Here is a 25,511-nt window from a genome sequence, read left to right as displayed (position 1 = left end):
CTCGAACCCTGGGGGAACGTCTTCCTTGCAAGCTGGGCCACTTTGGGGGGGGGTGGGTGTCCCCAGGGCACGTGGAGGTGTGTCCTAGGGCTGTTTGTGACACAGTGCACCGTGGTCACCGTGCAATAGGAAAGGGACAGAGCGTACAAGGGTGACCCTTTGTGACACATCGTGACATAGGTGCTGGCGGCCACACGACCACACCACAGTGCTCGGTGCACTCGTCGGGACAGGACGGAGAGAGCGGTGCTGTGAGGAGCCCCCACACAGCCAGCTTGTTCCCTACTGACCCGGAGCTTTTCCAAAGCGTTTCCTCTGCAGGTGACCTCGAGGACAGACTGCAGGACACGGTGTCCTGTAGCCTTCCCAAGGCTTCTCTGTTGCAGCTGCCTACAAGGCACAACTGCAGCACTTGCCCATCTGGAGCTTTTCCTGAGACATCTCTCCTGCAAGCACTCCCAACTCCAAACAGTGACATGGAGCAGACACCACCCAGAGTGCCCAGGCTGGCCTGGGTGAAGGAGGAGGAGGAGGCTGCAGCTCCCTCAGCACAGCAGCCTGAAGAGCTGGAGCAGATCCAGCTGCTGCAGGAGGGTGAGTAGCAGAGCTGGGCCACAGAGCTGGTGCCTGCAGCCAGCTTAGCCCCATCCCATCCCATCCCATCCCATCCCATCCCATCCCATCCCATCCCATCCCATCCCATCCCATCCCATCCCATCCCATCCACCATGCCCATGGATAGGACAGAAGAGGGGCTGGGGCTGAACGCCCTGGCAGCCACACCCCATCCCTGGAGCATCCCAGGGCTGTCCCTGCCTGGTAATGCAGGGCTGGCCTGTGTTCCCCGGCCTCTCCCACAGCCCCTCAGCCCTGGCTGCGCTCGCTCTTTGCCAGGGGCCGCCATGGACCCGACACAAGAGCAGGACCCTGCCCGTGGCCGCTTCCGCAGAACAGCGCAGGTACTGCAGCCATCCCCACCTGGGCTGGGCCTGCTGTCACTGCTCAGCCCAGCACCGTGCTTGGAGCACTCCATGGATTCTCCCTCTCTTCCTGCCCTTCTCCTGCAGATGATCTATGAATTCATCATGTGCATTTGGTGGGAAGAGACCACCGGTGTGGGCACTGGGCTCTTGGCAAACTTTCCCCTCTTCACTGCTGAGACCGGGGCTGCCATGCTGGATTTGCTTGTGGAGAAGGGTGTCTCCAATCGAAAGCAAGTAAGCAGCCTGTGGCCAGGGCTTGATCACCCCAGGAATTGTGTGGCACCTCAAGCCAGCTCTGCTGGGTTCCTTCAGTCTTTGAGGCCCAGACCAATAGGGTAGGAAGGGCAGCACTTCTCAGGGGAAGCTGGGGAACCTGCTGCTCGGGCAGGTGTCCAAGTCTCCCCGGGCCTTCTGCAGGTGCCAGCCATGGTGAGGTACATCCACAAGTGGCTCACGGCCAATGAGTCTGCTGGGCACAGGCTGGACAAGGCCCTTCTGGAGCTGACCAGGGAATACCCCTGCGATGTGCTGATGACTCTCTTGCGCTGGGCCCCATCGGGTGACAGGTACGGCAGCCCCACCTGCCTTGAGGGTTTAGGGTTCCCCGGCCCGTTACCCTGTAGAGCCTGTCCCTGGTGACTGCCAGACAGGGGGACAGTTCCAGGAGCCTCTGGCTCCTCCGTTTGCCAGTGCTGCCATGTCAGCCCCTGAGCGTGCTGCCACGCTCCCTCCCTGCCCCTCAAGATGCCTGCACCCCCGTGGGCTGGCTGGGTGCTGCCAGCGAGGGCCGGTGGGCAGAGGCAGGGCTGACGGCCAGCGCGGGCCCCTGCAGCAGCCCAGGCCACAGTGCTGTGGCCCAGACCCCCCTGACACAGAGCTCTGACCCCACAGAGCTGCTACGGCCATGTGGGGAGTGATCATGTCCTCCACTGGGACTGCGGAGCCGGCGCTGCAGATACTCCCCAATGTGCTGAACGCCTGGCCAGTGGACAGTGTGTACACCTCCGATGGCGACAGCACAGGAGTCTTTGCCCTGGCTGTGAGTTCCTGCAACTGACCTTGGCTTGCCCCTAGGCCACCTCTCCAGCAGCTAGCTCTCTGTCCTCCCCCCAGCTGCATCTCTCTGCCTCAGGCACTGCGCTGAAACCTGCCTTAGGGGCAAGGTTCAGGGGCACCAGTCTGGGTGACCCCGAGGTGTCTCCCCCGGCCTCTCCCTGGCATGCTCGGGTCCTGCCACACGGATGTCTTGGCACTGAGTGTTGTCTCTGGGTGGTTCATTTTTTCAGGCAACCGTGACACTGTGGAGGGTCTTCAACCTGACCTGGTGCCCACCTATAGTGTTGGAGTATTTTCCCCGTCTCTTTCTGTGTCTGCTCTTCCAAGTTTACATCAGCGCACTGGATACGCCAGAGGAGGTTGATACCTTCTGGAAGGGGTGCCAGGAGCAACTGGGCCTTGCCACCAACCCCCAAAGGTGCTCCATCCCAGTCCTCCCAGTCTCCCCATCCCTTCCAAGGCAGGAGCCAGGGCTGCCAGCATCACCTGGGCTTTGCTCTGCACACAGGTTTGCGGTGCAGACCCTGAAGGTCCTGCTCTGCCGAGTGCACTGTGAGCGTGTTGTGGTGGCCATGGAAGGCAAGGCTGGCTGGGACACGCTGCTCTGTACTGACACCCACCACTATGCAGTGGGACTCCTGGCCAGGTGAGACCCCCTTCTCCCTGCTGCCCCCGGCACTTGTGCCCAGGGTGCCCCACACAGTTCCCATGGGCATGGGTGAGAGGGCTTTGTCACAAAGAGACGGACGAGCAGACTGGAAAAGGCTGTCACAGGAGGGTGCCCGGGAACAGCCGCCTCCCAAAGCGCCCACGGGGGGCTTGGGAAAAGACCAGAGCTCCGTGGGTCACTCCTGGGAGAGCTTTGCCCTCTCGGCTCAGGGGCAATGATGCCTTTTCCCCCCCACCAGGGAGATGCGCTGTGTCTCCATGATCTGGTGTTGCAGCTTCATCTCCTGCCTCTTGGAGCTCCTCAGACAAGACATTTCAGACTGGCAGCTGCCCGCCATGGCGTTCCTTGTGGAGGTGAGCCCCATGGGCAGCACAGCTGAGCTGCCTCCCACCTCTCTGCCCTCTCACAGCCGCAGCTGCCTGGGACGGTGCCCGTGCCCTGTGCTGCTGCCTTGGCTCAGCCCTGTGCAGTTCTGAGCTCCTGCCAGCTGGGCACCCCGGTCACTGCTTTGTGCATTTCAGGTCCTGGACCTCCTGGACATCAAAGAATGGGGTGACAGCCTCCTGGAGATCATGGCAAGGCGCCTGCAGAGCACGTCCAGGGAGATGCGTCGCCTGGTGCTCAGAGGCCTCGTGCAGCTCAGCAAGGACCCCTCGATGGTGAGAAGACAGCAGCGGCTGAAGCTGTGCTGGCAGCGTGGGGCTGGGGAAAGCAGCCCCTTGGGCTTGGTTGGGCTTTGGGAGCTGTGGCAGCTGCTCCCAGCTCTCCTGCCTTGCTGTTCAGCTGCCCGAGCGCTTCAGGACAGGCCTTCGGCCCCTGGGCTCCACGGCAGCAGCAGCAGCAGCAGCGTGGGCTTGCCCTGCCTTGTCTTCCATGCAGAGCATTAGAATGTACAGCCTGACAGAAAGCCTTGTGGACCTGTTGCGGGATGCAGATGAAGACATCGTTGAGATGACCGTCGCGGTGCTCAGCTTTCTGCTCTCGCACAGACACCTCGCAATACCCAGCCCCATCGCCCTGCGGCTGGCTGGCGCGCTCTGGCCACTGCTGGACAACGTAAGGCTCTGTGCCCCCAGCCACGGCCACTGGGTGCTGCCCCCAAGTGTGGTGCCCCGTGGATTTTTGGGGCTGTGCACAGAGGGGTCTGGAGCAGCTGATGAGGAGGGCTTTTGCTTCCTTTCCAACAGGACAACCGCCATGTGCAGCTGCTCTCCATTCGCCTCTTCCAAGAGGTGATGAGGTTGGTAGCGGCCAAGGGTAAAAAGCCCCTCAAGATGCTTGTGAGCAAGAGCCTGCTGCCACTCTTCTTCAACTGCCACGATGAGAACATGCGTGTGGCAGAGGTGAGGACTCCTGGGCGCTGCTGTCCTCCTGGCAGGGGGCTCAGCTGTCTCCCTGCACCCGGGCACCTCATGGGCTCCAGCCTCCTCCTGGCCTTGGCACAGAGAGGCAGGTCCTGTGCCCTGGGCTGCAGTGCCATCTCTGGGTCTCTGCTGCTCTGCAGGCCTCTTGTGAAACGCTGCTTTCTGCACTAAGCTTCCTGAAGAGGAGAGATCTTGAGCACCTGCTGATGGCGGATCAGATGTGGAGGTTTGGCGAGTGCTTGGTAAGAACGCTGCTCCCTTCCCTGGGCTGCCCACGCGGGCTCTTCTCCAGGCTCCTCTGGCCCCAGGGCCGGAGCTGATGGAGCCCCGAGCTCCATCAAGCCCGCGCCTTGCCGGGCCCTCTGCCCCGCTCAGGGCTGTGCGGGCAGGGCAGGCCGGGGCCAAGGGACAGAGCCCGCGCCAACCCTTCCCTCCGTGCCCTGCCGCTCTCTCCAGCTGGCACAGGACAGGAGCCGAGCGGCCGAGCTGCTGCGCCAGGCGCTGCCGTACCTGCGGAGCCCACAGGAGCCCCTGCGAGAGGCGGCCCTCAGGTTTCTTGGTGAGCCACAAGCCCGGCTCCCTCCCCGCCCCGCCGCAGCTCGGCCCCAGCCCCGCCTGCTGCCCCGGCAGCGCCATCCGGGCCGGGGCTCTGGAGCCCCGCCTGCCCTCGGCGCCGCTGCCGCCCTCTCGCAGCCGTGTCCTTGGGCGTCAGGATGCGGCGAGGGCCGGGCCTGAGCCCTGCAGGGGAAGGCGCTGCTGTGGCCGCAGGGCTGGCAGCGCCGCTGCGGAGCAGCTGTGCGGCTGGGGCCGTGACAGGCTCTGTGTTGGCAGGGATGGCCGGGCGGTTCCTGAGAGAGCAGCAGCGAGAGTTGCAGCTCATGTGCAGGGGTGAGTGAGGCCAGCGGGCTGTCAGCGGGGGCTGGCGCTGGCAGCTGCGTTCCCTGCCCCGGCTGGGAGGGCTCTGCTCCCTGCGCGCACGAGGGGCGGCGTGGGCAGAGCACAGAGACCTTCCAGGGGCCTGCGGGAGGGACATTTGTGGCCAGCGCCTTCCAGCTGATCCTCGCTGCCTCCTGCTTCCTCCAGGCCATGGCAAGAGCTGCCGTGTGGGATGGATGGGGCAGGAGGGTCTCCCCAGGTCCCTGCAGATGCAGGCTCTGACTGTGGCTCTGTTCCTCTCTCTTCCAGCCCTTCAGGACATGACAGATGACACCAGCCCTGCCATCTCATGCCTGGCTCTTCAGACTCTGTACATCAACAGAGCTGTACAGAGCATTCCCTCCTCCCGACTCCAGCAGATGCGAGATGGATTCCGCCGGCTCTGGAAGTCACGGCCTTCCCTGTGTCTCAGGGGCTGGTTGTCCTGTGTGAGCACCATGGAGAACTGATCCGGGAGGCTGCGTCTGCTGGGGCCACCTGAGTCTGCAGGGAACACCTCTGCTCTGCAAGCACTTTCTTTCACCCCACTGTAGGATTAGTAAATTGCTGTTGTCATACACAGAGGTCCAGGAGCTTTCTTTTGGTGCCCAGAGTCTTCAGGCCCATGGGGAAGAGGGCAAAAAGGGTGCTTGTGCTCGCCAAGTTGGCCAAGCGTGCGGAGTGGAAGGGAAAGTGGCCAAAAGGCGCTGGGCCTTTGGTGGTTCTGTGGAAGCCTTAAGGCTTCTGACAGAGCGGGCGGGCAGAGGCCGGAGCTGCGGCGGGGATCCCTGAGAGACCGGTCCCTGGAGATGGCCAGCACCCCTCTGCCAGCCTGGAAGCGCCATCTGTGTCCTGCCCGTGTGTTGCTGGCTGGATTGCTGAGGGCTCTGAGGTGCCTCTTGATGCGGCTCCTCTGGAGCTCCTTCAGCAGCCAGGCAGGCCTGGGGGAGGCGTGGAGGGCACGGGACAGTGGGAGGCCATGAAGGGCTGCGGTGCTGCCAAGGCCTGCCCGGAGAAGGCAGTGGGAAGGCGTGAGGGGGATGCGTGTGGCGCTGGGTGGCGGGAGGCTGTGATGGGCCAGGAGGACTTGTGTGGATGGGTTGGTGGGAAGCCCTGAGGAACTGGGTGGCAGAGGCCATAAGCAGCCCCCAGACAGCCACCTTCTTCCTGCCAGCCGGCTGCTCTGGCGCTTCCCCGACGCGTCTCTGGTGCCCGTGGCAGAAGCCCTCGAGGCCTGGCCTCAGCAGGACGGTGGGGACAGCCCCGAGGTGCCCAGGCTGCTTTGGCCAGGGACAAGGAGGCCCTGCTGGAGCACGGCCACTGGCTGCTGCAGGCGAGGAGCAGTGGGAAGTGGCAGCGCTGGCGATCAGCCCGGGTCCCCAGAGCTGTCCAGGCCACTGTGCTGTGTGGCCAAGACTCCCCTGACACTGAGCTCGGGACCCACAGAGCTGCTGCCACCATGGCAAGAACGATGTCTCCTGGAGCTGGCCTGTGGAGCTGCTGCTGTCAACGTGGCTCTGGACACCAGAGAAAAATGACCAGAGTGTGCACAGGAACAGCAGCACCCAGAAGGCTTGTACCTCCTCAGGAAGACATCCACACCAGACAGGATGCCAAAAGAGGGGATGCTGTGTGCACAATTTTTCGTGGCTTGGCAAAGGGTGTAAGGGAAAGTGGTCACCATGGTTTTCTCTTGACTTGCCAGAATCACAGCAACACTTGGCAGCTTCAGCTGCAGCCTGTCCCCCTGACTGACCTCAGTGGCTCTGCTCGAGGGCACACTCGCCTTCCAGAGTCGGCTGTCCCAAGGCAGCAGCGTTGGTGCCATCGTTAGAGACTCTGATGGGACACCAGCCCTTAGCTGCAGCTGCTGACACTCTCCTCCATTGTTATAGTTTTGACTTGCCAATTTAAATATACTCATTTTTCTGTTGTGAGACAGAACCAGGAGCAAAAGAGCAAGGCAGGACTAAAACTTAAAAAGGGTATAAAAAACTTTATTAACTACACAAAGAAAGAGAAAGAAAAGCAAATTCAGAAGAAGATCTTCAGACCACTCCTTCCTTACCTCTCCCAACCTTCATAACAACAAAACAAACATACAAAACCTACTTCAGCCATTTCCCAAGTTAAATAGTCCTATTCAATTCACTTTGGAGAGAGAAGTTTCCTCTTGTCAGGCCATAGCGACTTCACAAGAAGGGAAAAAAAGTCCTCTCATGGCTTCACTTTCACGATTTGCATCCGCCTGGGAAAAAACTTGCAAAGTCATGAAGCTCCTCCAATCTTCACAGCTTTCCCAAAGCTGTGCTTATGGGCCATGTTAAACCCATGAGGTATTTAGTTTTAAGAATTAACTGTTCCAAGCTAAAATTCTCTGCATCTCTCTTTCTCTCTGTTCATGCTCCATCTCCAGAAAAAGAGATCCCCTTTTCTCCTCGGGGTGAAGGATTCTCAACACAGATGCATTTTGATTAACAATCTATCAAATGGAACATCTCCAACCTCCCCATGTCTTTCTCCATGGTTTATAGGAATATTCAGTGCCTCAGTTCTTTCCTACAATCTTACAAAAGGATTTTCAGCCATCTTCACAGCATCTCCTCATTCTCCTTTCATCTAAAGAAACTTAGCTCTTGCTTCACTGACTTTGGAGCATCTCCTTTTTCCCCTCTCATATTCAAAGGAAAGCCGGAGGTCTGCAAAATCTTACCTGAGCACTAAAGTTTCACACAGAAGTCTCGGCGCTGGGTGTGGGGGCGGCTGAGATGTTAATCAGCTTTTCTGGAGCTTGCTGCAGCCCCGCACTGCCCATGGCCACCCCTGCTTCCAGACAGGGCCCGGCTGCCTCCCCCAGGCCGTGCGGGGGCTGGGCGGGCTCGGCCCCTCCAAAGCTGCTCCGAGCCAGCAGCAGGAGCCGGGCCCCCCCAGAGCCGCGGGCTCGTAGGGGAGGAAGCCGGGCTAAGGTCTCATCAATGAGCCTTTCCTCCCCCCGGCCATCGGGTTCCCTGGTTTGCAAACGGGGCCCAGCGGCCTCCCGAGCTCCCCCCACATGGGAGGGAGCCCGGGCTGGGCCGTTGTTACCTGCTCAGCCACCGGAAATAAATGAGAGTTTTTTCCCGGGTTACCGCCTTCAAAATGTGTGCTCACCGAGCGAACTAACTTTCTCCAATTGGTTGTTCAGGCTGTCAATAACCAAACCAGCCTCCAATTGGTCCCATCAACTCCCAGAGGGAGTTCTCACAGAGAGAATTGCTCTCTTGAGTTTCTTCTCCCCAGGTGTAACTAGCACAGAAGTCGATATTAGGGAAGATCCTGCTGCTTTCCACCAGTTTTAGAGGGTCATAAACGCTTTGGGGGATTTCCCAGTTAGTTTATGGGCAGATGTGACCCCTTTTTTGGGAGAATCCTGATGCTTTCCGCCAATTTGGGGGGTTCTAAACGCCTTGTGGTGGACTCACTTCCGTGGGTTCTGGTGCCGCCCGCCCACGCTTCCAACTGGTCCGGACTGGTGCTCCCAGTGCCGCGTGGGGCGGGGCCGCGGGGACCCCCCCAGGGCACAGCGCGGCTGCTTTGGGGCTGGCGGCACCGCCCGGCGCTGGGCATGGGGCGTGTCGGGGGAGCTGGGGCCCTACTGGTGCTACTGGTGCTGCTGGGAGCTCACCTGGCTGGGGGGCAGCGGGACTCGGGTGAACGTGTGTGCTCCCCCCGGGGACCCCCAGCCCGGTGTCACTCTGCCCCCGAACGGCTGCTCCCAGTATTCCCAATAAAGCTTCCCAGTTCGCATGGTCCTGTTTATTGGGGGCCAGTGGGGAAGGACTTGGAGGGACCCCGCAGGGGGAGCCATGACTGGGGGGGGTCGCAGAACTGGCCCCAGCATGGATCAGGAATGGGGACCCCCAGGAATGGTCGTGTCCCCCCCTTCTCACCCTGCTCTAGGGGGCCTTGGGAAGACCCTGAACCCCAGCACGGCACCGCCCCAACCCCAAAGGTGCCAGGACCCCAATAAACAAACAGGGGAATTTGGGGAGGGGGTGCATGGGGGGGTGCCCAGGCTGGCCCAAGAGCCCAGCGCTGCCCCAGCCCGACCTGCCCTGGCTCCATCCCAGCTCCTACCACAGGATGTGAGGGTTTTGGGAAAAACGGGGGGGTGAAGAGTGAGCGCTGGGCACAGGGGGAGCAGGAAAAGGGATGGAGGAGGAGGACTGAGGAAGTAATGGGAGAAGGAGTGGAGAGGAGGCAGGACTAGAAAGGAGGAGGAGTGGGACCTCTCTCAATGCAATTTGGCGGTCCCAGGGCCCTGACCAATTCTTTAGGGGTACCAGCCCCCTCTTTTCCCATGCTCTTCCAGCCCTTTTCCACTGTCCCCCAGTCAACCACCCCTGACCTCATGCTTCTTTTTGAGGCTTCCAGGGCCCTCGGGCCCTCCTGCTACCTCTGGGGGTCCCATCCCCTTTTCCCTCAGTTCAGGCACCTCTTGAAAGCTCCTTTCTGGTGGAATACCAAAGTTCTGGGATTTTTAGGGTGCAGTTTTAGAGGTGGACAGCTCTGTCTGGCTTTCCCCTCCCTGTTGTGGCCTCTCAGCTGCCCCCGACACCCTGGGGGTGCTGGGATTTCCCTGCTGGGGACAAGGACGTTCATTCCCTTCCAGGAGCCCAATGCCCGGCTGGGGCTCCAGGGCAGGGGGTCCTTGAGCAGCTGCCCCAGAACCTCCGCCAGGGTCTCCCAGCGCAGCCAGAGCCGCTCGGCCTGGGGTCCCCAAAGGCCTCAGCGAACCCCAAGTCCCTGCCAGGAACCCTCAACTCCCTCCAAGCCAGCATCCCCCACAGCCCCTGCAAGTTCCCCCCATGGCACCGGCCGTGTCCGTGTCCCCACATGTCACTGGCCATGTCCCACCATGTCCTCACCCATGGCTGTGTCCCCACCATGTTTCCATCCCTGTCACTGTCCCCCACATCTCCATCCATGCCTGTGTCCCCCCATGTCACCACGAATGGCCACGTCCCCTTCCATGTCCATGTGTCCCCATGTCACTCTCCATGTCTGTGTCCCCACCATGTCTTTTTCCCCCTGTCCCCACCCATGTCTCAGTTCAGTGTCTTTATTTTTATCCTAAGGTTGGATGTTTTAAAGGGATGAAGAGAAATGAAAAGGAAATCAAGGCCAAAGGAAAAGGATTTCGGTGTCCGTGCTGGCTGACGATTCATATGCTTGGGTGGGAGGGAAGAACCTTTTCTGGAAGGGTTTCCACCCCACTGTCTCCAAAATCTTGGTCTTTGCCCCAGTTCATCACGATTTGGCTGTGAAAGACACTCTTTAGTAATCAAAAATCAAAATTGCAAGATCATGGAGTTTGGAAAGGACCTTCAAGATCATTCAGTATTCCTGGATGCCACCAGAAGATAGGACTGAACAAAGAAGATTTCCTAGGGTTGAAAGTCAACAAGTTCACTCTCCCCAAGAAATTCCCCATGTCAGTTTGGATCCTGATGGACGTTCCTGCCCCTGTGTTCATCCAGGTACCCACAGGGAGACAGGATGAGGCAGAGTCCCCTCAGCCAGGTGTCTTCCCAACACGGATCACCAGGACCACGGATCACCAGGGCTCTGCCCAACGGGGGTCACTGGGGATCATCCAACACCGATCCTCCCATGGGGGATGGAGCTGGAGCAGAGCACGAAGCTCTTCCCACACTCGGGGCACTCACAGGGCTTCCCTTAGTGGTGACTCCGTTGGTGTTTGGTCAAGTTAGAGCTGTCTGAGAAGCTCTTCCCACACTCAGGACACTCGTAGGGCCTCTCCCCAGTGTGGATGCGCCGGTGGTCAGTGAGATGGGAGTTGCGGTTGAATCCCTTCCCGCAGTCGGGGCAGCGGAAGGGCCTCTCCTCTGTGTGAATCCGCTCATGTAGGAGGAGATGGGAGCTGGTCTGAAACCTCTTCCCACACTTGGGACACTCGTAGGGCCTCTCCCCGGTGTGGATGCGCTGGTGGTTTCTCAGGTAGGACATCCATCCAAAGCTCTTCCCACATTCCAAGCAGGTGTAGGGCCGTTCCCCTGTGTGGATCACCTGGTGCTTCATCAGAGTTGAAATAGTCCTGAAGCTCTTCCCGCATTTCCCACACTCATAGGGCCGTTCTCCAGTGTGGATCCTCTGGTGTCGGATCAGCTCAGAGCTCCACCTGAAACCCTTCCCACATTCCAAGCACTTGTGGGGCTTCTCCCCTCCAGGAGGCTTCTCCACCAGCTCTGAGCTCTGTCTGGATCTCCGGCCGCCTTCCCGGCTCAGAGAGGGTCTTTCCTCCTCGCAGCTCCCTGGGGTGGGTTTGCAGCCCCTCCTCGAGAGGGATCTACAGGGCTTTTCTACCTCCTCCATCCACCCACGCCTTGGGAATGACAAATCCTGGTTTGGGGGAAAACACAAGAGAGCACCTTGGGCTGACGGTTCCTCCTTCCAAAGTGCAATTCAGGAAGTCATTGAGCATCTTCTGTCTGTAAGACCCTGCAAAATACAACAATGCAATCCAAAAATTATCCAAGCATAAAGACACAAATCAAAAACTCTCCCAAAAGCAAGATTTAGCCAAAAATACCTCCAAAATAAAAAGATTCAGGCCCCGCAGAGAAACCAAGGCACCAACATTTAGCCCACTAAAGCTGATAAACGCCAAAATTCGCCCCTCTGAAAATCATGGATCCCCCTCTTCGGCCACCTGCTGAATGTGGGGGGGGAGCAAAGCTCCTGGGACTGGGGGAGAGGCTCCAGACACAGGGAGGGGTGGAAACTTGTGGTGCTTCCTGTTTCTGTTCCTCCTCTTCCTGTATCCTTGCTCTTCCTCACACTCCTCTTCCTCCCATTATTCCTCTTTCCCCTCCACAATCCCAACTTCTCCTCCCACGTGCAGCGTTTGATCATCTTGTTCTTCAACCCTGCTTCTCCTTCCCTTCTCCTGCTCCACTGCCGGCTCCCTCTTCCCCCCAAACCCACAGCATCCCAGCGCAGGGGCAGCGATGGAGCTGGGGCAGCTCGGGCTGGGGCAGCGCTGGGCTCTCGGCCGCTCCCGCCCGCACTCGCTCCCCACTGCAGCCGCTGCCGCCACCACAGCGCGGGGGGGCCCGGCCTTGGCGCTCCCCCCCTCCCACCTCCCCAAATTCCCCTGCCGGGGGGCGCTGGGGCCCGGGCCGGGCGCAGGTGGCTCCAGGTGGGCAACGCTGGGAGCTGCGGCTCTGCCTGGACACTGCTGCGTCATCACCGCCGCGCGCTCTCATTGGCTCAGCGCTGCCCGAGGGGCGGGGCTGCACCAAGCCGGGACACCCTGCTCCAGGGGGGATGGCCCCAAAACGGGGGACCCCCATGCAAGGAACAACAGCAAAGGGTCTCTACAAACACAGGCTGCGAATCCGCTTGGACACAGGGCCGGGGACGCGGACATAAGGAAGTGACAGCAGAAGCCATCAGGGTCAGAAAATGTTATTAATTGACCACACAGACTGCTGCTCAGCCAAGGTCCTGCTCAATTCATGAACTCCCAGAAGAACAAAGACTTAACAGAGCCAAGAATATCACTAGCTGTACAAAAGTGGAGTGCATATTAAGACTCAAGCACCCAGGGGCTCTCACATCCTTACACCATCTTCAACCAGGTGCCCTCCTCACACTGACACCATTCAGTCCTTGAAGGCAAAGATGCTTTCTGGGGATGCCCACTCACACAGGATGGTAAACTGGATTTTGCTTTTGAGTGGGAACAAGAGATAGAAGGGAAAATGAGAAAGACATGGACGGTCCTTCTGCAGGGATGCACGGAAGCACCAGCCTTATTGGGGCAAGCCTTGCAGAAAATATCACAAGAATTTACCCCACCCCCAGGGATTGGGTTAATGCAGGATGTGGATGACTTGCTGCAATCAGGAGGACAAGAAGTGGTAGAAGAAGCCTCTGTGAAATGGCTGAATGTTCAGGCTAAAAAGCATCTTTAAATATTTGATTAAAAAAAAGGGCAAATGGTGGAGAAAAAGGTAAAATATTTGGGACATATTTTGACTGTAGGCTTCTCGTGTATTGACCCAGAGAGAGACCAGGGAAGCTCAGAAATAACCCAGGATTAAAAAGGAGTTGCAAGAAGTATGACGATTAATAGGAAATTGCAGGATCTGGATTGAGGATTCTCTGTTCTAGCCAGAACACTTTGTGACTTTTAAACACCAGATAGTCTCAATGCTGTGGTATGGATACAAGAAATGGAACAAAACTTAAGATAATGAAATAAACAAATGATTGATGCTGCAGCCATGGCTCTACCAGACTCAGAAAAAAAATTTGAATTGGATGTGGATGTTAAACAGGGCCATGCCAAAGGAATTCTCATTCTAAAATGTTTAACCCAGTGGCCAGAGTGGTCTCATTGTCTGCAGAATTGTGCAGCCACAGCTTTAATGAGACCTGAGGCCCAAAAACTGATGGCAGGAGATCTCCTGTTGTTCAAGTCTGGCACCAAGTGAAAGCTTTGATAACCAAAGGAGCCTCTACATGGATGAGCAGTGCTCGGTGATTACAGAATGAAACTTGTTCAGTGGCACAGGAGGATTTAGAATTGAGGACAGGGCAAGGGTTTAACCCAGGCTCCTGTTTGAACAGCCTGCACAGGGGGCTGGGAACAAACCCATGACTGCATTCAAGTGACAGAGCTCCAGAGCCAGGCTGGGAGAGATTTAAGAGACATTCCCTGGCCTGAGGGACAAAATGTGTTTATGGATGGGTCTGCAAGGGCAGGAGAAGGGAAAAGAGCTCCAAGACACGCTCTGATGAAGGAAAGGGAATTAGACCAAGCTCAGATTACCGCCTGCATGGTCAGCTCAACCGGCGGAGCTGGGTGTGCTTGGAAGAGCCTGGCACTGAAATGCCCTGAGCAGGAAGGCTCAAATATCTTCTGGTGACAGCATGGCAGCTAACAGGGTGGCAAACGCAATTCTGACTTCTTCTGTTGACTCGACTGCTGCTGTACTTGAGAGAGAAAACACAGCACTCTCTGATCCTTATGTAAAAGTCCTCTTTATTTTTCTGACTTTTTCTTAAATATCTTTCTTAATGTTCCCAGGTAAGCGCCTGTGATTGGTTCCAAGTTTAGGCTGCTCAGCCCTCTGAGCAATAGCCCCTGCAGCTTAGGACAGAATTGAAGACAGACAAGGATGTAACCCAATGAGTTCCAGCCTATCTCTGCTCTCTGGGGGCCTGTCTGTTAGGCCAGGCCACTTCTCTTAGCAGAGGCCAAATTCACTGCCCAGTGTAAGCCAGCTAACACTGTGACATTGTTCAGCAATCACTGGATCGTTTATTAAGGTATTTCTAAAACAACTCCAAGATAAAGGATTGTGGAAAAAACCGACTCTCAGATGGGGAACTCTTTTTACAGCAAAGATCCTTCAGGGGGTTATGGCTGCTTTAGGAATACAATGGGACCTCCACAAGCCCTTGCACCCCCAGAGCTCTGGGCAGGTAGAAAGAAGGAATGGGGAAATAAAGAAACTCCTTTGGAAGCTGGTGATAGAAACCAAGATGCAATGGATACAGCTTTTGCCATTGGCTTGGGCAAGAATAAGAGCCAGACCCAGGGCAGATATTCAATTATCTCCCTTGGAAGTGATCTTTGCAATTCATTGCCCGGGTAATTCTCCACCTAGTGCGGGCTGGAGATAAGGGATGTATATTTCAAGCAGTCTGTGGCCAGAATCCTGTCTCTTGTGAAATCTCTGCCACAGGAAGCTGGGCTGGCACAGAGCCTGCCTTGGCACTTTGCTGTTCACAACATCCAACCAGGACATCTGGTCCTGCCTAAGGAGTGCAAAGAAGCACCACTGGTGGCCAAGTGCCATGGCCCATTCCAAGAGTCCCTGAGCACAGAAACAGCCGCCAGCACAGCTCAACACGGGGGGACCCCTCACCCTGGGCTCAGGGGCTCTCAAACCCCGGAGATTTGGAATTCCCGGCTGCAGGAGCAGCATGGGAGGGCACCACTGACCCTGCACTGAAGGCAACGCAGCAGCAGCCAGGGCTCCACATCGGGCCAAGCCCCTGGGCCTGCCCACAGATCCTCTGCTGAAATCCTCTGCCTGGGCACCCTCCTTTGGCATCTCCACACACTGGGGCCAATCCTTGCTGCCACTGCTGGAGCTTCGCTGCTTTCTGTGCCTGCACTGCCACAGCTGCTGGGGAAGACAACGGCACAATTCCACTCTGCCCCTCAGTTACACTCACACACTGGGCTGCCAGGCATTCCATGGTCAGAAAATACACCAAGTTGAAAAATGTTTTCAGAATTATTTCTCTAGGCAGGCTTGATTTGCATTTGTCTTGGAGAAAGGAATTATTAAGTGTGTTTTTAAAGGGATGTTACACTAAATGAACGTGAGTTTAACATCTCAACAGACTGGGAATAGCCCAAAAGATACCCACAAGGCTAACAAACATCAAGGAAACATCAGCAAACATCAAGGAACACCCAGCCCAGACACTGCCCCCGGCATACATGGAGGCACCTGGCCTGGAAAAGGCTGAGAAGGAAATCCAGGAATGTGGACCTAATTAACATCAGAGGAAAAGTAATACGGGGCCAATAGGATACCAGATATTAAGAACTATCCAACGTAGAAGCAATGAACACTAAACCAACGGATTCCAAAGGGTTTAAGACTGTATAAAGTTCAGGAAAAATCCAGTAAAACTCACGTGTCATGGAATGATTTTCTCTGCACACCCGGGCACTTATGTGTGGATGAAATTATTTCTGTTGCACATCCTGCCCAGAATCAAGTAATGCCTTGACTCTCTAACACTAAAGATATCAAGTAAAAAGCAGATTTTGGGGGCCACATGTGAGTCACGCAATGCCTGCTCTGGAAGAGAACCTTTGGTTCCAGGCAGTCAGAAGAGCTTTAGAAACACAGATTAACACTGCTGGGGAAAATACCCATTTATCATTCGAACTACAGGACTAGATGACAAGATGTCCTCGAAATAATAATGAAGCAGGCAGACCCAGCTCCTGACCTTCATGACAACCAAACCACGCCAAAGATGAAGGCCACATTTGTGGAAAATTAGATTATTCAAACTGCTATTTGCAAACAGATAATAACGGAAAACTGGTGAAATAGATAACAAATGAAAGTAGAAAGTAGCTCATATTCTGGTAGAAATGTAGAAAGGATGAGAATTAGACAAGTTTTTGGGGCGCCATGGGTTAAACGAATGCAGTTCCTCCTCTGATGTGCTGCAGCAACTCTCATCTTTTTACCATGCACGACACCTTGCTGAGTGCAGCTCATTCAGCAGGTGAGCAAGGGAATGCAGGTGGCAGCCAGGCCTCCTGATCCAGAAACGGCTACAAAAGGACAGGCAGTGAGGTCACTGAGAATAATCCCAAACCAATGAGGATCCAGGAAAAGAGACTAAGCCAATGGACATTAAAGTCAGTAAAGATAATTACTGAGAAAATAAGAAGAGGATTTGAGTAGAGTAAGATGAATATGCCTGGAGATAGGGCCAGGGATTTGTATAAAAGGAAGTAATGGGAGAAACCATCGTTTTCAGAAACTGTTACTAATTTCCAGAGACAGCTGCTCAGCCAAGATCCTGCTCAGTGCCTGACTTCGAGAAGGAGAAACACTTAACAAAGCCATGAATATCGGATGTTATACAAAAGGAGAGGTACATATTAACGAGGACATGCAGTAGTCGGATCGGGAAGTCTGAGCCTTCAAAGTACCTCAGTCGGTGGCGAAAGGGAGAGGGGGAATGCAGCCGGGAAAATGAGAATAAAAAGGAGACTGCGTACTACAACAACTGGAGAGACCGCATGGCAAATGCCGCATGGCCTCTCTCTTTGTTCATCAATAAAGTCACTTTTACAGGACTCCTCTGTCTCCTTTATGCACACAAACCTCTGGCCACGGGAATTTTCCCTCACAGCCCCGGCCACAGGGCAGACACCTCTGTGCCACCCACAGCAACCGGGACGAGCCAGCGCTGCTCCGGCACCGGCTCCTGCCGAGGCCCCAGCGGGAAGGAGACCGCGGGCAGCCGCTCCCGCAGCGCCCTCAGCCCAGCGCCAACACGGGCCGGCACCGGCACAACCAACCCGCCAGAGCCCCCTGCCGCCCCCGAGGCCCGCAGCGAGCCCCGAGCCCCCGCACAACCGAGCGCGGCTCCCACCTGCGCTGGGGCCGCCTCCGAGCTCCGCCGCCGCCTCCCCGGGCTCCGGCCGCTGCCGCCGCTGCCGGGCCCGCACACACTGTCCGACAATGGCGCCTTTGCTGCACCCCGCCTAATGGGCGGGGCTTGTCCCCGCTCTGCCCAATCAGCGCGCGACAACCAGGAGTGACATTTGCACAATCAGCCAATGGCAGCGAGGGCCGGGCTCTGCACACGGCCCAGCCTCGGCCCGCGCTCTCGGGGCCCCCCGGGCTGTGGGAGGGCAAAGGCGGAGATGAGGAACAGCCCTGGAACGGGCCCGGGCCGAGCCGCCATTGGCCTGGAAACACAAACAAAGTTCTCCGCAGAGAATGTTGGGCACCAAAATTTCTTTCAGTTTGAAAGACATGTGTTTGCTAGGGAAGGCAGGACTCTCCCTCGGACTGGAGAATGTAAATCCCCCTCCCTCTGAATTATTATAATTTTGAAATTAAGGGGGTTTTAATCGAAGATATGAGATAGGAATAACAGTTTCTTACTGGTATGTATAACAAGGCAAGAAAACAACAACTATGGAATTAATAACAAACAGAACCAGGGAGCCTGTGACAGCATTTCTGGCCGAGATGGGAAAGGATGGAGGAGAGGATTTGCTTCTCAAAGCCCTGGGGCAGTCAATCCCAGTGCCCCTGCCGGACTCTGAAAAGCACTAAGCTAGAACAGCAGGAATGAACAAAAGATCTTGGGCTCGTGGACGAGATGTATCAGGCAATTTTTCGGCAGGAGTTGGAACTGCAGGACGTCCCGGCAGGGCAGGGCAGGACGTCCCGGCAGGGCAGGGCAGGGCGGGGCTTCAGCGCAGAGAAACTCAGAGCAGCGCTGAAGGAGCAGCGGGCAGCGGCAGCTGGGTGTGAGCAGAGGGTGATCGGTGCCTCTTTTAGTGAGGAAGGGGTTAATAAGGCCTTAGGTCAGTGGCTGCTCTTACGAGCAGAGGCTCACCCCAGAGGAGAAGGAGCAGCAGCTCTGTGCTGGGTCATGGGGATTTCCTCTCCTTGAGCAAGAGCAGCTCCAAACGTGTCTTCCAAAACCCAAAGCCTTGAGTAGCTGCCCACCCCCGCCCTCCTTTTTACCTGGGCCAGGCCAACCTTTTGTTTTCTAAAGCACTAACCAGTAGCTGCAGTTAGAATTTTCTAGCAATTCATGGGAAAAATTCTATAGGTAAGAAGGAACAAAAGAAAAGAAAGCTAACCCCCAATAAATAGGTAAATATGTAACAACAGTAAGTATCTAACAGTAAATAAATATCTAATAGATAAATATCAAACAACAGTAAACATCTAACAACAGATAAATATCTAATAATATATAAATATCTAACAGTAAATATCTTAACAGTAGTAATGTCTTGCACAGTTGGCTATCATGCAAAGAAGAATCAGGATTATTATGAACAGTTCTTTAGGCACAGGATTAATTTAAAAAATGTTTTCATCTGCATCAGTCTCTATTTTCAGTTGTTTCAGGAACAGAACCCTTAACTCTGGAGCAGTGAATAAAAGGTCCTTTGCCAGCAACTTTGACTGAGGTGAGGGTGGTTAGCAGGACTTGGAATGGTCCTCTCCACTTGGCTTGTAGAGGATCACTGTCCCACCACTTCACATAGACCCAGTGTCCAGGCTGGAAGGGATGTGCAGGTGTGTCCAGTCCTATGGGTCTGGATAGCAGGATGTAATTCTGGAGCTTCTGCAACATGGAACCTAAAGCCATTAGATATCTCTGTAAATCCAGTTTCCCCTTCACGTGAATTTAACCTGGAACATGTGGAATCTGATATGGCTGCCTGTTGTAATGCAATGGGGGTTTTTCCCTTTGTGACAACTTCACCAGCCTGACCGGGTTACGGCGTGGCTAGTAATAATAATAATAATAATAATAATAATAATAATAATAATAATAATAAGTGGGATGGGAATGATGGTGTGCCTGTGATATCCTTTTAATCCATCTGTGAACATGTGATCTGAGAGGCTGCATCCAAAGACCAGGGGGAGGGATATACACAGGGATACCCGAGGGCAAAGGTCCAAAGACAAATGAGAATTAGGAACGTGCCTAGGCATGCCTGACATGTCCTTACAAAGCCCATGGTTTTAGGCTAAAGCCTCTGCATCTGCAGGGCAGGGGCCAGACCTAATGTCTAAGGCCTTGCTTTTTAACAGCCTGCCTCCCAAGGTCTTAAATTTGTGCTTTCTTTATAGGGAATTTGGGCTAAATCCCAGTCCATCTCAGCCAAATCGACTACCACAGGAAGGGGCTGGATCCATCTCTGGGGATTGCTCAGGCAGTGATTCCTGCTGGGATGAGAGAGGGTCATGGTGTCACCCTGTCCCTGTCCCCATCCCGCAGGATGGACCTTGCTGGAGCCCATGGAGAGTGAGAGCTGCTCCGGAATTCCACCTGATCCTGTCCCAAACTTGCTCCATCCATCCAACTCATCCTGCTCTGGAAGACCTCCCTGATCCCACTTCATCCATCCCACACCAATCCTGCTCCATCTATTCCACGCAATCTCGCCCTACCCATCCTGCCCCAATTCCTTTCTGGAATTCCAACCAATCCTGTTCCATCCATCCCAGCTGATCCCGCTCCAGAATCCAGCCCCGATCCCACTCCACAATTCCATCTGATCCTGCTCTGGACCCCTGCTCTGATCCAGAGTCCCTCCCTGATCCCAATCTATCCAATCCTGCCCTGATCCCTCTCTGGAATCCCACCCTCATCCCTCTCCGTACCTGCGGTCAAGCCGTTGTTCCCACATCATTTCCTGCAGAAAGAGAAAATCCATGAGATTCTAGCACGGATCACACACCAGGATTAACCCCAGGATCCATCCTGAGATCTGCACAGAGTGGATCCAGAGCTGGATCCACCACTGGTACTCACTGACTGCCATGCTGTATTCATTCCTGTCCCTCTTCCCTGTGGAAAAACAGTGGGATCAGCGTTGGTGGTACAGGATTCCCAGAACAGTGCCAAGTGGATCCATGCCCCTTCCCGGCCCCCATCCCGTGCGTTACCGGATTGGTGCTTCCAGACAACGAATCCAATGAGGACAATGAGGATGAGGACGGCAGCGATGATGGACACAGCGACCACCACAGTGAGATTCCTGCCAGATGTTGGATCTGGGAAACGAGGGATGGTGAGCAGGGGGAGGGGAATCCCCATTTGGGCATTCCAAATTCCCAATTCCCACATTCCACATTCCCAGCCTCACCCCAAGCGTAGATCCCGGGCCCCGACATTCCGGGATGCTCCACCCGGCACTGGTACTGCTCCCGCTCCTCCGGCCGCGCCTCGATCCTGGCCCAGGTGTGGAAGGTGCCGTCACTGTTGGGAACGATCCCGCCCCACTCCGTCTCCTGATCCCAGATTTCATCCCCCTTCATCCAGTTGACTGTGATGGAGCTGGGGTAGAATCCGTACGCGTGGCAGGACAAGATCAGCGTCCCATGTTCCTCTTTTCCAGACACATGGACATCAGGGGGCTCTGGAATGGGATTACGGTGAGAGACATGCATGGAATTCCATGGGAATGGGATGGGGGTGAGATCTGCCCATGGAATTCCCACTTGAATGGGACAGGGGTGAGATCTGCCCATGGAATTCCCACTGGAATTACTGCATTCCCAAGTCCTCCGTTCCCAAGTCCCACATTCCCACAGGAATTCTGCTCCCACCTTTGTGGTCCAGCTCCTTCTGCCCGTATCTGACGTATTTCTGGAGCCATTCTGGGCATTCTTGCCCCAGGTAATTTGTCCACTCCTCAGCCTCATTCTCTTCACGTTCCCAGCGCCTCCTGGTGATCTCAGCAGCGCTGTCGGCCGCCACGAATCTCCTGGATCCCAGGTCAAAGGAGACAAATTCCCCCCCGTCATAGCCACTCCGATAGGATCCACGGACACTCCCATCGGATACAAGTTCACAGCCATAAAGCCACTGTACGGTGTGGAGACCTGAGGGGATTGCACCCACAGAGACCCATGGAATTATGTCCCAGTCCCAGAGCCCCATTCCAGCCCGATGGAGCCCCAGAATCTGATGGAGACCCACAGAGCCTCATCCCAGCCCCATGGATCCACATCCCAACCCATGGATCACAAGATATCCATACCAGCCAAATGGATCCCCATCTCATCCCCTTGGCGCCCTGTGAATCCACAATCAAGCCCCAGCGATCCCATTCCAGCCCCATGGATCCCCCCACTCACCTCTGCTCTGGTTGTACCGGTCCCGCAGATTATCCAGGTTCCAGGCATCCACATCCTGGTCCTTCACGTAGTTCTGGGTCTTCCTATCCTGGCTCGGCTCCATCCTCCATCCACTGTGCCAGTGGCACCGCCCGGCCCCGCTCGCTGTCGTAGCGCTCGAAGGGGATCCCATCCACAAACCCCGTGACCATGTACTGGGGGATCCCTGGGCTGGGCTCCGACACGGCCACGTGCAGGAAATGCAGGGAGTAGAGAACTGGGGGGACACGGAGATTTGGGGGCGTTGAGAGAGTTATGGATCAATGAAAGGGGAACTGGGAGAGATGGAAAGGGGGTGCATGGGGTCCCAGTGTCCAGCAATGGGGGCTCAGGGGACTCCCAGTGCCAAGGAAAGGAGGATACAAGGACTGGGAGAGGTGGGATGGGGGTTCCAGGAAAGGTGCCCAGGAAAGAGGGGTCACAAGGTGGGGAGACCCAGGATAACTGGAATGGGGGGCTCGGGGGCCCTTGATGCAGAGAAAAAGGGGGACTGAGAAAAGCAGGAATGGGGGTCCATGGGGTCGCAGGGTCATTGGAAAAGGGGTCTGGGGCTGGGAGAGGCGAGTGGATCCCGAAGGATCAGCCTGGGAGACGGGAAAGAGATCGAGGGGATGCGGTTGGGGAGGGGACGAGGGGAAAGGGAAAATTCCAGGGAGTTCATCTGGATCCCATTGGATCCCAGCTGCGACCCCCCTGAGACCCCTGGGACGCCCGGGACTCTCTGGGACCCCGTTTCAGGAAGCGGCTGGAGTGGAAAACGGGGGGGACACAGAAAGTTGGGAAGTCCGGGGGGTCCAAAGGGCGGGACTGGGGTCTGGTAAAAGCGGGATGCACGAAAAGGGGGTGCAGGGATGTCCCAGGCCCGAAAATGGAGATTCACGGGTGTCCCAGTGCCCAGGAATGGGGGTTCAGGGGGGTTCCCGTGCTGCGATTCGAGGTTCAAAGGGATCTGGATGTCAAAGAACGGGAAATGAGTGGGGTGTCAGTGGCAGATAAGGGGGTGCAGGGGTTTTGCGGTGCTGGGGAAGGGGGTACAGGGAGGTCCTGATGCCCGGTAACTGGCCCTCAAGGGGGTCCCAGTGCCCAGAAATGGGGGTCCAGGGGGGTCCCCCGTGCCCAGGAATGGGGGTCCAGGGGGGTCCTGGTGATGGGGAAGGGGATGGGAGGGTCACAGGACTCAAAATGGGGCTATGGAGGGCTCCCCATGCCTGGGAATGAAGGTTTAGGGGGTTCCCGGTGCCTGGAAATGAATGTTCAGGGGGGTCGCGGTTTCGGGGGGTCTCACTCACCTTTCGTCGCACCCCCCAGATCCCCCAGGAGCCCCAGGAGCAGCCCCAGACCCAGCACTGGAGCCATCGCGCTGTTCCGCCGCAGGCCCGCCCGGCCCCGCCCCCAGAGCCTCCTCCGGCCCCGCCATTGGTGCTGCTATTTCCTTTTCACCAATGGTAACGCGATTTTTCTGTGACATCATCGGTCGCCGGGTAGATCCCGGTCTCCCAGGTTGGGACGCGGAAGCGAAAGAGACCGAGGGAGCGCGGCGGGGGGAGGGGACGGCGGAATTCCAGAGAATTCCTCTGGATCTCCGCTGCGACCCCCCTGGAGCCCTCTGAGACCCACCTGGGACCCCCTGAAACCCCTCTTAAGAAAGCGCCGGGAGTGGAGAACAGGGGAGACACAGAAATTTGGGAGATCTGGGGGTGCAAAGGTGAAGGAAAAACGCGGGTCTGGAGTCTGGGAGGGGCGGGATGCCCGAGAAGGGGATGCAGGGGGTCCCAGTAGACGTGAAGGAGGTTCAGGAGGGGGTCTCAGTACCGAATAAAGGGATGCGGGAAGGGTCCCCATGCCCAGGAATAGGGGTTTAGGGGGTCCTGGGGTGAAGGCAATGGGGGGTCCAGGGGGTCCCTATGCCCAGGAAAGGGGTTGCACGGGTTGAGGAAAGTGGAGGGCGGGAGCTGGGAAAGGCAGGAATGGGGGTCCAGGGGGTCCCGAGGACAAGGAAAAGGGGGGCTGGGGTCTCCGAGAGGGAGAGGGTCTGGAAAGGGGGTGCGGGGGGCATTGGTGCCGGATAAGGGGGCTCAGCTGGGTGCCAGTGCTGGATAAGGGGATACATGGGGGTCCCGATGCACCAGAACTGGGGGTTCAGAGGGGTTCCGATCCTCAATATGGGGGTTCAGGGGGTCCCGGAACTGGGGAAGGTGGTCCCGGTTCCTCCGAAATGGAGATTCAGGGCCGTCCCCGTGCGCAGGAATGGGGGTTCAGGGGAGTTCCCGTGCCGGTAAATCGGGGTTCAGGGTGGTCCTGGTGCCAAATAACGGCGTGGGGGGATCTGGTGCTGGGGAAGGGGGTGCACGGCGGTTCCCGTTCACAGGAATAGAGGGCTGGAAGGGTCCTGGTGCAGCGGAATGGGGGTTCAGGGGGTCCCGGTGCCCAGGAAATTGGGTTCAGTGGGGTTCCCTTCCCAGCTTCTGGGGTTCAAGAGGTCCTGGTGCCTGAAAATGGAGGTTCAGAGGGGTCCTGGTCCCAGAAATGGGGATTCAGGGAGGTTTCCGTGCCCGGGAATGGGGGTTCAGGGGGGTTCCAGGTGCAAGATAAGGGGGTGCAGGGGTTTTCAGGACTTGGAAGGGAGTACAGGGGGTTCCTGGTGCCCCGAAATGAACGCTCAAGGCGGGTCTCTGTGCCCAGGAAGGGGGGTTCGTCCGGAAATGGAAGTGCAGGGGGGTCCCCGTTCCCAGCAACGGGGGTTCAGGAGGGTCCCGGTGCAGGGGGCGGTCACCGGTTCCCGGGCGGATCCCGAAGCCGCAGCTTGGGAGACGCGAAAGTGATTGGGGGAACGCGAGGAGGGGACAAAGAAAACCTTGGGAATTCCCCTGAATTCCCCCTGGGACCTCCCAGGACCCCCCGCAGGACGAGCAGGGGATGGAGAACTGGGGTGTACGCAGAGACTGGGGGAGTGTGGGGGCGTCCAAGAGTCAGGAGCAGAACTGGTAGATTCAGGAAGGGTCCAAGTTTCAAGGAAGGGACTGGGAGAGACGGGATGGGGGATCCAGGAGTCCCTGTGCACAAGAATGGGGGTCCAGGGGGTCCCTGGGTCACGGGAAAGGGTGAGCTGGGGCAGGGAGAGGCGAGCGGATCCTGGGGACGCAATTTGGGAGACGCGAAAACGAGATGGGAGTAAAGGGGAATTCCAGGGAATTCATCTGGATCCCACTGGGTCCCCGCTGAGACCCCCTAGGACCCCGGGGGACCCCCTGGAACCCCGTTCCAGGAAACGCCGGGAATGGAGAAATGGGGAGACGCAGAAATTCGGGAGATCTGGGGGTCCAAAAGCCGAGGAAAATGGTGGATCTGCGAATGGGAGTGCAGGGGGCTCCCAGGGCACTGCAGGGGGTGCGGGGGGATCCCAGTCCCGGGTATAGGGGTGCAGGGGGGTCCCGGTGCTGGGGAAGGGAGTACGGGGGAGTCCCCGTACCCAAAACCGAGGGTTCAGGGGTTCCCGTGCTGGGGAATGCGTGTTAAGGGGGAGTTTCCTTCCCGGAATTCAGGGCTCAAGGGGGTTCTGGTTACCGAAAATGGGGGTTCAAGGGGTGCCGGTGACCAGAAATTGGGGTTCAAGGGGATCTCCGTGCCAGAAGAGGGGCTACGGGGTGTCCCTGTCCTGGGGAAGGAGGTACAGGTGGGTCCCGGTGCTGGGGAAGGGGATTTTTGGGGGTCACACGACCTAAAATGGGGATTCCGGGGGATCTCGTGCCCGGGAACGGAGTTTTAGGGGGCTCCCGGTGCCCGAAAATGGAAATTTAGGGGGATCCTGGTGCCCAGGAATTGCGGTTCAGGGGGGTCCCGGTTTCGGAGGGTCTCACTAACCTTTTGTCGCGCCCCCCGGGCCCCCCAGAAGCCCCAAGAGCAGCCCCAGACCCAGCGCTGGAGCCATCGCTGCCGTCCCCGGTCGCAGCTGTGGCGCCGCTCGAGAGATGCGAAAGTGAAAGTGCCCAAGGGAGCGCGGGAGGGAGGGGAAAAGGGGGAATTC

The 25,511-nt window shown here is 57.0% G+C and overlaps 3 protein-coding genes across 4 annotated transcripts in view; all 3 read right to left on the bottom strand.

Annotated features, from left to right (window-relative positions):
• The window catches only part of LOC148218095 (uncharacterized), a 261,533-nt gene that overhangs the window by 217,322 nt on the left and 18,700 nt on the right, over nt 1–25,511 (bottom strand). Inside the window, 1 exon segment of the mRNA XM_088158050.1 lies at nt 10,720–11,146. Coding sequence (XP_088014176.1) covers nt 10,720–11,146 — 427 coding nt within the window.
• Nucleotides 18,433–21,537, bottom strand: LOC148218098 (uncharacterized). Of its 2 annotated transcripts, none has more exons than XM_088158088.1 (6): nt 21,449–21,537; nt 20,455–21,193; nt 20,255–20,362; nt 20,121–20,156; nt 19,970–20,001; nt 18,433–18,934 (listed from the first exon to the last, which is right to left on the bottom strand). In XM_088158088.1, exons 1-5 carry the CDS (start codon nt 21,500–21,502, stop codon nt 19,976–19,978), a joined length of 963 nt encoding a protein of 320 aa, XP_088014214.1. In that variant the 5' UTR covers nt 21,503–21,537; the 3' UTR covers nt 18,433–18,934; nt 19,970–19,975. The 2 variants fall into 2 exon arrangements, with proteins under 2 accessions (XP_088014214.1, XP_088014215.1); XM_088158089.1 differs by having other exon boundaries at nt 18,433–18,920.
• LOC148218097 (class I histocompatibility antigen, F10 alpha chain-like) lies at nt 21,532–23,916 on the bottom strand. Its single transcript, XM_088158019.1, has 2 exons — nt 22,777–23,916; nt 21,532–21,704 (listed from the first exon to the last, which is right to left on the bottom strand). Exons 1-2 carry the CDS (start codon nt 22,841–22,843, stop codon nt 21,532–21,534), a joined length of 240 nt encoding a protein of 79 aa, XP_088014145.1. The 5' UTR covers nt 22,844–23,916.

Source organism: Sturnus vulgaris, unplaced genomic scaffold (assembly GCF_052056855.1).
Source record: "Sturnus vulgaris isolate bStuVul1 unplaced genomic scaffold, bStuVul1.hap1 Scaffold_195, whole genome shotgun sequence".
Classification (NCBI taxonomy): domain Eukaryota; kingdom Metazoa; phylum Chordata; class Aves; order Passeriformes; family Sturnidae; genus Sturnus; species Sturnus vulgaris.
This window is presented reverse-complemented; position numbering and strand designations above follow the sequence as displayed.

Bases quoted from the DNA above. Each gene is read 5' to 3' on its own strand.
- LOC148218098 (XM_088158088.1), bottom strand. From the start codon at position 21,502: ATGTGGATGCCTGGAACCTGGATAATCTGCGGGACCGGTACAACCAGA. The intron at 20,363-20,454 runs GTGAGGCTGGGA...CTCGTTTCCCAG, and splicing joins GCCCGGGATCTACGCTTGGG to ATCCAACATCTGGCAGGAAT. The intron at 20,002-20,120 runs GTGAGTACCAGT...CTCTTTCTGCAG, and splicing joins TGAATACAGCATGGCAGTCA to GAAATGATGTGGGAACAACG.
- LOC148218097 (XM_088158019.1), bottom strand. From the start codon at position 22,843: ATGGCTCCAGTGCTGGGTCTGGGGCTGCTCCTGGGGCTCCTGGGGGAT. The intron at 21,705-22,776 runs GTGAGTGAGACC...GTGTCCCCCCAG, and splicing joins TCTGGGGGGTGCGACGAAAG to TTCTCTACTCCCTGCATTTC.